Source organism: Vulpes lagopus, chromosome 15 (genome assembly GCF_018345385.1).
Source record: "Vulpes lagopus strain Blue_001 chromosome 15, ASM1834538v1, whole genome shotgun sequence".
In the NCBI taxonomy this organism is placed as follows: Eukaryota; Metazoa; Chordata; class Mammalia; order Carnivora; family Canidae; genus Vulpes; species Vulpes lagopus.
Genome location: NC_054838.1, coordinates 14,331,853 through 14,344,331, shown reverse-complemented (window position 1 = coordinate 14,344,331; position 12,479 = coordinate 14,331,853). Strand labels below are relative to the sequence as shown.

At 45.2% G+C, this 12,479-nt stretch overlaps 1 protein-coding gene across 1 annotated transcript in view; it reads left to right on the top strand.

The window, feature by feature from the left end:
- The window catches only part of PARVA (parvin alpha), a 165,498-nt gene that overhangs the window by 136,946 nt on the left and 16,073 nt on the right, over nucleotides 1-12,479 (top strand). The window contains exons 6-8 of the mRNA XM_041729625.1: nucleotides 5,571-5,686; nucleotides 9,151-9,209; nucleotides 11,460-11,479. Coding sequence (XP_041585559.1) covers nucleotides 5,571-5,686; nucleotides 9,151-9,209; nucleotides 11,460-11,479 — 195 coding nt within the window. The remainder of the gene's footprint in view (nucleotides 1-5,570; nucleotides 5,687-9,150; nucleotides 9,210-11,459; nucleotides 11,480-12,479) is intronic.

Sequence of the window (12,479 nt, the reverse complement as noted above, 5' to 3'; positions counted from 1 at the left end):
CTCCCTCTCAGCCCCTCGTTTTCCAGAAGGAGCCAAGATCTGGCTGAGGTTGCAGGCCCTGGAGCAGCATTTTCACATTCAGATTTCACAGCTAGTGTAGCTCCTGAATCTGGGGAAGTATCAACTGTCCATTCTGCTGCTGCCTTAAGGGCCCGCCAGTCTAATCTGGACAGGATGAGTCTGTAACAGAATCAGCATTATCAGCAGATTGAGGGATCCCAATGGCAACACCAGATTTCTCAGAAGGGGCCCAAAGTTGTTTTGTTCTTTGTAAATGATGAAAATAAGAATTCAGATTAATAAGATGATTTAGATTGCATTCTCTGCTTTTAAGTATTAAGGGGTTAAGTATTAGGCCTTCTTGCTCCCAGTTTATACAACTTACAATGGACACCTTTCCTCCCTACCAAAAACAAAAAAACAAAAATGCCTTTCCAACTTGGGAAAGAAAAGGAAATCTTTACCCCTTAACTTAGAGGCTCAGTAGCTGCCAGACACAACCTCTTCGGCAAATTTCTAGCATCTGACAGCAGAGGCAAGACACCAGGTGTCTCCTACAGCATAATCACATCTTCGTGCGCACCGCACACAGTGCCTAACAGGTCATCCTCTACCTGACAGAGAGAAACACCCAAGAGCAGGCGGAGGAGAGGCCAAGCCCTGGGCCCTGGATGTTGCCCCCAGTGCAGGGGCTGGGGTGGGAAGCGCTTGGTTATGGTGTAGGAGCTGCATCTACAGTTTGGAAATCCACCACAGTCATGAGCATTGAAGTCTTCTGATAAAGACGCCTGCTTAGTTTCATTTCATCCTATTTCCTACTCCCTGGATATGGACCATCTCTATATACCCCTCCAAACAAAACACCTTTTCACTTACCAGGGAACATAGCTTGGGAAAGACTGAGATAGAAGAATGGAACTTTTTAAGATTTATTTATGGGATCCTGGGTGGCTCAGTTGGTTAAGCCTTCAGCTTGGGTCATGATCCCAGGGTCCCTGAATCAGGCTCCCTGCTCAGTGGGGAATCTGTTTCTCCCTTTGCCCCTGCCCCTTCACTCGTGTTCTCGCTCTCTCTTGCTCACTCTCCTCTCTCAAATTAAAAAAAAAAAATCTTTTAAAAAAGATTTTTAGGATTAATTTATTTCAGGACTGATTGATTTCAGAGATTGAGAGAGAGAGAGCAAGAGCAAGTGCAAGTGCACACATGAGTGGGGAGGAGAGGTAAAGGGAGAGGATCTCCAGCCCCAATGTGAGGCTCAGTCTCATGACTCTGAGATCATGACCTGAGCTGAAACCAACAGTCAGACGCTTAACCAACTGAACCACGCAGGGGCCACAGAAGAATGGAACTTTTTAAAGACACTTCAGGACCATTGTCTTCAGGGGCTTTTAATGATTTGTTTGGTTCATATTTACCTTCATTTTTATAGGGAAATATATATGAGTACAACAATCCCCTGTATTACCGTTCTCATCTAGCTATTTCCATTTTTTTGCCCACTACTGTCCATATCCATGCATATTTTTACTTGATGAGTCACATTCTGGTGTTTTACTTTCTCTTAATATTAGATCATATTTTCTATATTCCCGTGTGATCTTTGTACTTACTTTTGACAGCTGCTTCTATTTCATGGGGGAGATAATCCCATAGTAAATTTAAACCCTATGTTGACGTTGATCCTTTTAAGATATTTGCTCGCCTATGGCTACCATCAGATGGGGCCAAGCCGAATGTCTTAGGTTGTGTCTTTTTTTGCTTCTCTCAAATTATTCCCGTCAGATGGATTTCCAGAAGTGAGATGAATTACTGGGTCAGAGGGATAATTATCTCCGTGGCTAGCTCCCTGCAATGCCTGTTTGCAACCAGCAGTGATTTCTTCCATAATGAATATGGTGGGCCCAGCTCTTGGGGGGGGAAATTCAATCCCTCCTGTTCTCCTCTGCCTGTTTGACATTGTATCGTCTTTCCAGTCAGGATTAAGGTGGCAGCGACAGCCCTGAGTTACCAAGGCTCTTCATGTAGGGCTCTAGAGGGTTCTTCCTTAATAACAATTTTCGTTATTAAGAATTTACAAAGATAAAAGAAATTTAAATATTAGCATCTAACATATTTATGATTATGCTGTATGCTTTATACTATTCTAAGCAGTTTACATATTTTGATCCTCATAATCCTCACTCAACCATCTGAGGTAAGAATTCTGTTATCCCCATTTTGCAGATGGGAAAAGAGAGGCAGAGGGAGGTTAAGAAACTAATCTACGTAGGCTTCATGAGGCTGAATATTGTTGTCTCTTCACTATTGAATCCCCAGGATCTAGAAGAGTGACTGGCACTTACTAAGCACAGTAATATTTGCTAAAGGAGTATCATTGTCCAAGGTCACACAGGTGTGAGTGGTAGAGCCGGGACTGAGAGCCAGAGAGTCTGGCCATGGAGCCTGTGCATCAAGCTGCCCACCCAGAGACAGGGACCTACCAACCGGTGGTGTGCTCCATCAAGTCATGCTTGTGTTTGTGTGTAAGAAATAGATAAATAATTGTGTGTATATGTACTTATGAAAATGTATTTTATTTTTACAAAGATGAGATCAGTCTGTATATATTTAGAAGATGTATATCTTTGCAGATCATTAGTCTGTCACTTTTAACATTATGTAACAGGACCATGTATGAATGTATCATAAGCTATTTAATGAATGATGGATTTTGAGACTGTTCCCCCCACCCCCCCCCACCCCCCGCCACTATCATCAGTATAGCCCGATGAGTTCTCTCTGCTTGTAGCCACATTTCTTTAGGATAAATACCTAAGAGTAGTATTTTAGGGCCAAAGTATATGTACATTTCTAAGGTCATAATGCATATTGTCAAATCGCCTCCAAAAAATCACACCAATTTCTATTTCCATCACAACTCCTATTTGGAGGACTATTTCTAACTCGGCAGCTCCTTTGACACTGTTTTTCCACTCTTGGTACAGTGACTAAGTGCCCAGTTTATACAGTAGAGCCTTGGCCTTGCTCTAAACCTGCACATTGCTGTCCTGACTTGAGCGCAAAAGCACAGTAGCTCTAGATTTTGTCTAGCATCAAGCAAAATGCTAGAGCGTCCTGGAGACACTCAGATGTGGCAGTGAGGAAGGTACCCAAATATCCAAAGGTTGTTAGGATTTATCTTAATGGAGAAAGACGACATATCTTTATCCTACAGAAAACTTTGAAATAGGAAACAATCATATTTTCATTTTTTTTAACATTCCTTTCCGAGTCCCGGACACAAGCACATGTTTGTATGTGTGTATATACACTTACATATGTACATATGTATTTCTATATGTATATCCATAAATGTATATGTTCACATTATTTCCATTGTTTCTGTTTAACATTACGTTATTAATATTTATAGCTACATTGTTTCAACAGCGATTTTCAGTGCATGGAAACTATTCCATTATGTGGACATACCATGATTTATTAAAGCAGCGATTATTAAACCATGCTTGACCCAACCTAATGATTTGCCAGGAGGAACTCAGGCATCACTAAGGAGAGAAGCAGCTGTGGGTGGGCTGCAGTGAGGACTTGGAGACCAGAGCACTTGTACTTTTATCATCTGTTTCGCCTAATGGCTCTTAAAGAGTTTCTCTGCTTAATAAAAAAAAAAAAAAAAAATTTTTTTTTGAAAACCACTGGTCTAAACTACCCTCTGGTTATTAGACAGTGTTTTTCCAGATTTTTTTAAATGATAATATATTACATGATAATTAACATCTTTGCACATGTAGCATGTGTGTGAGAGGAAGAGAGAGGGTGAGGGAAACTGTAATTACTTCTTCTGAAAAAATTCCCAGGAGGACAGAGCACTCATCAAAAGAGACTGGCATCTGAATGGTGCTTATAAAATAGCTCTGTGTTGCTTAGTGAGACCGTGAAGTACAATGTCACCAGGACTTAAGAACAACCTTTTCAGCCACACCTGCTCTAGCATTATGTTTTGTAATTAAAAGGGAGAGAGTTAGCAAATGTCCTTACAATCCGCAGTGACTGGATCCATGGTATGGCCATTGGGATCAGAAGAGCAAACCCAGTTATGCATCTGCCTGGCAGCGAGTACACCCTGTCAGCCTCCTTTTCGGAGATTGTAACTGTGGGGTAAAACTTTGGATGATGCCCAAAAGCCCAGAACTGAAACTGTCTTCTGGAAGGCTGAGCTAGGAGCAGATCATCTGCTGTTTGTTGGTATGGGGAGCTGCTGCTCATAGTCAGTGGAAAACCTTCTTTGAAAAAGCGGTGATAACAAGTAACTCTAATGAATTCCCAAGGAATGTCTGAGTCATTTCCTTTTCTTGGTGATTTCTTAAAGCTTCTGTTGAAACAGATTCATCAATCCCAGGGCAGACCAAAGGACACCCTAATAATGGGCCCAGTTTGTACTAAGTACACAAAATGAGCATTTTTTTGTTCTTTCCTTAAATGCCTCCCTGTAAAAGGAGCCCATGAGGCTGGTAGAGCTGTGAAGGCAGGTAAAGTATCTGGTGAATCTTTCCTTTTGTGAGAAAGAAGAGAAGGTTGGCATGATTTAATCACCTAGGTGCCAGGTATTGTATTTTCTTATAAATCATAATTAAAAATATCAACTGTTCCTAAGCATCTGCTATGTACTAGAAGATTTGCCTATATTTTCTCTGAACATTCGTACAACTCATATTTCTGCACAGGTACTATTATCCCCATTTGTGAGGATGAGCAGATTGAGGCTCAAAGTCCTTGAATGGCCTACCCAAGGTCATGTAGCAGGAAACAAATACAGAGCTTGTCAAGTGAGACCCATTACGTCACAGTGTTTTTCTTCTCTCTCTCCGCTCTACTGCGAAACGACGACTCATTGGTTGCCCACCCTTCCCTATTACAAGTGGTTTAACATCTAGCATGCTGCTCAATAGCTGTAGAAGCTAGTTGGGTCATAAACATCCTCTCCCAGCTATTCCCCAAGGGGCACTGCCTACACTGACCATATACAGTACTCAAAAGAGCAACAAAACCCTTCAGATGCGTCATGCCTTCCTCAAGGGACTGTAAGCCCTGAACAAAGGAAAAGATCCAGTGTTCCTGACTCAGTGTGCATTTATGGAAGACATGTTTTTCATAGAGCCTTGGGACATGGGTAGCAGTGATAACCCAGAGAATTCTCAGTCAAGTGGGAAGGGAAAGAGGATGCAGAGCAGACATACTCATGGTTGTTAGAATAGAATGAACAAAAACATGGGGGTGGCAGAGGGCTGATCTGATCTTAAAATTCAGCAGTTATCCGGGTCCCAACTGGAAACTTGAATTAGAGGGGAGAGGCACTATATTGGAAATCCAACAATAACATGTTCCAAGAAGCAGCTCCATGGGACTTAGCCAGGAATGAGGCAGCCTAAGGGGGAGGCCTGTGAGACCCTTAATGGAAAGGGGGGGGGGTGATAAAAGGTACATTGGGTATGGTACTGCTACATTTTTAATATCTGCTTATATTTGCCTGGAAGAAGATTCTCTAATTTTTAAATCATCTTTTATTTCAGCTGTTCATGCCAAGAGCCTGGTAGCCATCTTGCATCTGCTGGTTGCTCTGTCCCAGTATTTCCGGGCACCAATCCGACTCCCAGATCATGTCTCCATCCAAGTGGTTGTGGTCCAGGTAAGACAGCACTACAAACATCTGTGCCCTTAAAGAGGTATAGAGGCCGAGTTCATATGGGAACTAAGGCAGCCTGGGTAGCTTATTACAAGCAGAGTGGAATCAATGCTGAGTGTTCTTGATGTGCTCTATGTTGGAAAGCCTGTTAGTGCACTATCTGATACATGTGGGCAGCAAGCAGTTACATGTGCAAAGGGTGGAAGAGCGAATACTTGAATATGGGCTAGCCTTGTGGGGGGCATGCATCTGGGCTTTATGTGTTTTTATCAGGAGGTGTCTGTGTACTGTATATTTGAGGGTGTGAGGTGTATATGTTTGTGAAGTGTGTGCAATAGAATCACAAGAAAGGTATATCCCTGGGTGTATATCCTGCAAGCCATGGAAAACCATTTTTTGTTCATAAACAAATGAGGCACAGATACTGGAGAGAGGCAGATACCCGTGCATGTGTGCATATGTGTTTGAGAGAGCCCCTACTGGCTGTGCCTATATATTCAGGCGCTGCTGCTTTTCACCTGCCCAGAGAAGCAAGGCTGGGATCTCAGGTCATCTTTTCCAGATTGTTGGATGGAATTTCCATTCACATATGGCTGTGTAATTTCCACAATGAGGGTGTGCTCTCTCCCTGTGACTCTCTCACTCTGCTCCTAACCCCATTACATACTCAAATTCAATTTCATTTTCCAACTTTATGCCCATTTAGGAAAGGTCAGCATTCTGTTTACTTGTTTCTGTTCTTTTCAAGTAAACATGCTGCAAGGGAGAACGCCCTAATGAGCAGCTCTCTGGTTAGCCAGGGCTCTGGATGAGAAAACAATATGGCGGCCCTGCCATCCCTTTGTGAGGATGAGTCTTGAGGGCTGGTAGGCTTTGCCTGACCCCACCAGGCCAAGTCTCCAGGACAAAAGCTAAGCTTTCGGGGACCAGATGTTAGTGGAGGGAAAGAGGATGTGAGGTGCTCCTCAGTCAGCTGCTTGGCCATGCCCTGGTGATAAAGTATTTCTTCCTGGAAATACTCACCCCTTCTGGGTGAGTACCTAACTTGCTAAACATCAAGGAGATATAATAGGAATGGTCACCTTAGCCCTGCCTGCCAGGAGGCAAGACCACACCTAAGGAGCAGAGAGAGAGAGGCTGACCAGAGGGCCAGGGTAGGTGCGAACGTGTGTGGTTCAGATGCTAAGTGCAGATACAAGGAACTAATTGGCCTCACGTATTGACCATTCAACTGTGGCAAGCATTTATGTCTGCTGTGGATATGTGACTAGACCAGAGCATCCTGGCACAAGCATCTTACCAGTTAATCCAAACCATCTTTATTGTGTTATTTTCACCAGTATATAATGTTTACATTCATTTCTTCATATTTTCTAAAACTCTGATTCAAGATTATGGGGTAGAATCTTCTTGAAACATTGGTCGCTGTAAGCCCACATCTCATGCCTTATTTTGAGTTCAGTTACAGGCCATCAGTGGATAGTTTTGTTAGCATGAAGATAAAAAGAAGACAAAGTACACGGAATGGCACCTATGCATGTCAGGTCTTATGGAGTATTTTGCTTTGTCAACTTAAATAGGCGCAGAAGCAGTACTCAGAATTAGCCAAAAGACACTTACTGAACCACAGATTTCTTGAGGCAAGAAATAATAGATCGAGGTGAATCCAGATGCTAGGTGAGGGGTTATTTAACCCAGATTTCCCTTCCATTCTATACAAAAGTATTGAATTCTGCTTGAAGTTGAAGATGAGTTTTTATGTCTATAAAGAGCCTCACAAGACAAGGACATGAATTCCATTAGCCCCATGTGAAAATTATACATATGTTGAAACTGCATTGGGAAAAAGTCTTGATTTATCCTTATTGAATCCCTTTTAAATGATATCTCTATTTTTCTTTTTTACTTCCTTTTCTGCTTTGATGATCTGCTCTTCCTAATCTAGTGCAGATGTACTCTTGGCGTTTATCCAGCTCCACCTTTCCTTCCATAAAAGTATTTTGCAAGGACACTAGTTTCTGTGGCTATTGGGAATAGAAGAGAAGGTTCTGGAAGTTTGGGCAGGAGGGCAAGAAGGCAGGTTCCAGCTGAAACATTCATGTGTGGAGGCTCCCTCTCGATATTCTTCTCCACCTTTGTAGAAGATGAACTTGCCCTGACTACTGCTTGCCATCCCTGGACTACTGTCCTCTAGGTGTCTGGAAGCTGGCTGTAGAGCCTGATGAAATGAATCTCCCTCCCCACATGGATCAGAAGGTCTTCCTGAGCCCTAACATTCCTTCACTGGCTCCCCTACCCACACAAGGAGGTTTAAACTCCAAACTGGCACCCAGTTGACTCTCCCCTGACTAATGGCAGCCACTGTCCCTCCACACAGTCTCCCAGACACATCTGTGCTCTCCTGACTCTGCCTTTGCACTCAGGCCATCCCTTCTGCTGGAATGCCCTCTCCTCTGTGTTTTGTTAACTTCCAGCTCAAGGATGCCCTCCCCTTGGAAGAGTTCACTCCCTGACCATCCTAACTGAAAGTGCTGGCTCCTGTCCTGCATTCAGCACTTCCTGTCTGCATGGGATGACCACATAATTGATTACACTTGACGCTTTTGAGGGTGGAGGGGATCCTACTGTGATACTGAGCTGCGCCATCCGGCGTAAACCCAGACTGTCTCTTGGCCATCTTTCTCACATACCTGTTTCATCTACCCCATTTTACTCTGTGTTCCTCAAGGTCAGAAGTCATGTCAGTTGTTGCATAGCATTTGCACTCAGTCCAACATAGGTTCTTGTACAGAGAACACACTGATTCATGAAATAAATTGATGGGAGGAGGTGGACAGATGATGGCTGGACAGACAAATGGATGGATGAGTGGGTGGGTAGGCAGATGGGTAGGTGTGCGGGCTCCCAAAGGACTCATTACCCTTTTCTCAGAGAGTTAAGCCAGTTACCTGAGGACTGCCTGCTTACAGAAAACCTTCCTCATTTATCCATTAAAAATAAAAACAAAAACTCTCCCCCTGTTTAAATTCTCCACATTGGCCTCGTCCTCCACCCCAGCCCTGCTGTTAAAAGTGTTTCTCGGCTCTCCTCTGTGGCCCCAGCTGGAGGGCAGACACACCCTGGCCTTCATTTCCATTTGGTTTACTGTGGATTACTCCAGGAGGCAAACAGTTTGCTTCCAGCAAAATGTCTTCCAATAAAGAAAGAAAAGATTCACCATCCCAGAAACAGCCAACTTGTTTGGAATAAACACTAATTGCACTTAAGTATGAATGGTATGGTCCAATCCCAGGAAATCGGGGACCTCGTTTTGCTTCTGGCACTATCTCCTCTCTGCTTTCGTTTCTTAAACACCAGTAACTTTCTCAATAGCAGGAATGCTAATCAGTTTTTTTTTTTTTTTGTATTTTTCTAAAGCATATTTTTTTTTCTCCTCCTCCCCACCCGCCTCCCCACCCCCGTTTCAGAAACGAGAAGGAATCCTCCAGTCTCGGCAAATCCAAGAGGAAATAACTGGTAACACAGAGTATGTCAACACCATTGTTGCCAGCGATTCTGTAATGGAACACAGATGTTTCTCCGAAATTCATCCATTTGCTGATATTTAGTTTTCATTTATTGGGATTGCAAGAGGGATTAGACTTCAGCCAATGATTATAGTTTAGCCTTTTCCATGCATTCAAAACATGCCTCTCAATGCTTAAGATACAAACTTGGGTGGGGAAGTGGGGAGAGGGAATTAGCAGTGATTGAAAAATTCTAATTTTGTGGCACTCCAGGAAAAAAGTGTGCCCAAAAAAGCCAACCAGCATGAAATCGTCATGCCATAAACATGGGGTTGAATTTAAAGTGTGAACCTTCAAAAGGACATTTTTCTTCTTTTTCTGAATCTGATTTATTTGGTCACGTGCCATGACCCAGAAAGCCCTTTCCTGCCTCAGAGTGGTGGACTGGTGTTTTGTTTTTCCATTTCTGTGAAGCAACCGGGATCTCAGAACATGTTAAGAGGTTTGCCATGGGGCAGTGAAGTTTGTTCTTAGGTGAGAAAGCAGGTCGCTGGGGTCTTGAGATGATGGGGCAGGCCTGAGCCCCGGCCACAGAGTACGTGTTCAGCATCCCCTGCTGCCCCAACTTTCCTCTATGTTCCCTTGAATAAGAGCGAAGTGGAAAGAGCAGGGAGCTGTCAGCCAGCCTGACTTCAGAGGCCAAATCCAGGCTGTGCCACTTGCCCAGACCTTGGGTTTCTGTATCTCAGAACTGGGGAGTGTTTTCCTAACCAGAGAGGTGGTGAGGATTCACTGTGGTAACAGCGGGGCCCCTCCTCGGCATTCAGGGCTGTCTTTCCCCCATCACAGCTGACCCATGCCTTCCAAGCCTTGCCCTGTCTCTAGGCACCTTGCTTCCCCAGTGGTGGCTGAGGGCGGTCCCAGGTGCTGCCTGTCTGGACCACAACATGCTTGTGTCTTCATTAGGCCCAGGGTTGGGCACAGATGGGCAGGAGCCCTTCCCAAGAGGCCCAGTGTCTGGCCCGCGAAGAACCCATTGGGCAGCCCCCACATCACTCTGGGAGCCGGTCTTGGCAGCCAAGAGGGCAGCTGATACACAAGGCACACCAATCCCTGGCCTGGGTCCTGTGTGGGGTGGGAGGAAAGCTGCCCTGGCCCCGGCCCGCCCGGCAGCCTCCCTTAACCCCCGCTTGACCCCCTCCCTTGACCTCCCTTGACCCAACATGAACTTGGGTTGTACAGAGTAATCACGCTCAGCTGCTTACCATGCTCCCTGTGGTTTCCCCCTGCCACCCTCCCACACAGACACGAAGGTGGAGGTGAGCTCCAACAATGGCAGCACACAACAGTTTATGAGGCACTTTCACACTTGTTGACGCTCACAATACATACACAAAGCAACGCCTACACCTCCTAAGACCCCACATCCCAAAGATGGAGAAGCAGCTATCCTTGGTCTATCCAGCAGTTAACTCCAAGTTCACTGTTCTTTCCATTACACTACCCCCAAGTCATCATTTAATAGGTGATAGATGTACAGTTAGAAGAAATCAATAGGATAGGAACCAAAAACACATTGAGAACAAGTGTATCAAGCACTTACTAGATACTAGGAATTATGCTAAAACCTTTCTACCTATTAAATCATGTAATACAACATCTACTGAGCTATTTACCATTACCATCCTTGTTTTATAGAGATAAGAGAGCTGGGGCCCAGAGCGGTTCCATAGCTTGCCCAAGGTCACACAGCAAGCAAGTGGCTCTGTGAGATGTAAATCTACGTCGTCTGTTCTAATGCTCATCCTGTTAGTGGTTTGCTGCTTCCCTGCTATGAGTATGGTTCCAATCCCTGCCCTCTTTGAAAAACCGATTTGGAGTCAATAGCAGGTGCAGTCTGGTGGGAATCACAGAACGAACAGGACAAAGACGAAGTTGATGTCCCCAGGCAGGTGCCCACAACAACCTGGGCAGCGCGATGGGTGGGAGTGTTGAAACTCCGAGTCAGACATTCCGTCCCAACTATAAGCAACAGTGGGATTTTACTTGAAGCAACAAATAGTCCTTCAAATACCACTCATACGAGGCTTTGTGCAAACACCAGCATATCTGTGTAGCAGAGGGAAAAAAACAGGTGGTACTGGGGCAAAGGCTACTGACAATTGGAGACCTCGTGCAGAACAGAATGCCAAGGAAGGGAGCTTTGCAGGCTCTTCAGTGAAGGGCAGACAGAGAAGACTCATACTGTTTTCTTTCTCTTTCTCCTGCAGGGCTCTTTCCGGAAGGCATGGTGAGTTGCATAAGATTATCCTCTGGTGCTGGTGGCTGCCACGGGGGTCTAGTTAATTCTACAGCAGCTGGGAAGAACAGGCACTCAGCCTGCTTCCTGCGTGTGTGTCTGCACCAGCCTGGTGATGGGGCCACTTAGGAGGGAGGGTCTGCTTACTGGTGAGGGGGAGTGGAAAACCAGCTACAGTGGCACAGTCTTCTTCATAAGCACCCGGACCGTGGACCCTGCCAGGCTCCAGAGGGGCCCTGGGCCTCGGCGGGGCAGGCATGTTCTAAGCGTGCTGTGGAAGTAGAGAGGTGCACGTACACGCTCAGGACAGTCCACTCTCCCCCTCAGTCCAGCCTTCTAGAAGCCGTCTTGTCCCTCTTTCCTTACCACACGTCATACCCGCTCCCATTTCCCAGAACTTTGCGTTTGTTTATACAGTCTGTGAATGTTTGAGACCTCAGTCACCCCTCTGGCAGTCCCAGATTTACTCATCGGTGCAAGAGCAGGAAAAGGCAGGCCCTAGGACCACCAGACTTCCCATCCCCAGGCCCCTCCTGGACATTCTTCTCATTTCCTGCCTCCAAATTCTATGCACTATTTTACTCTGAGTTCAGAGAGCCTGGGGGCTCCAGCAAGGAAAGCAGGGGGCATGGCTTTGCCTCTCTCTACGATCCCGTGTTTACTGTGGATAACGTGTGAGATACCCCAGTAACGCTAATAAACTCAGATCGGCAGACACTTCAAAGTTTACAGCACACAGGCCCATACATTCTTTTCTTTCATCCTCATAACACGCCTGGGGGAGGTTTACCTGCAGATGGCATTTTACAGAAGCAGCAACTGAGGCACAAGGGTTGCAGTGACTAGGTCACTCAAGAGGAAGAGCACACATTCTGTCGTGGGGCTCCCAGGCTTCCCATCCAATCGGCCGTGCACGCTACCATGATGTTCGGCGTGGCTATCCTGGTTTGGAAAATTTGGGGGTGAAGTGATTTGGTATTTGGATAACTTT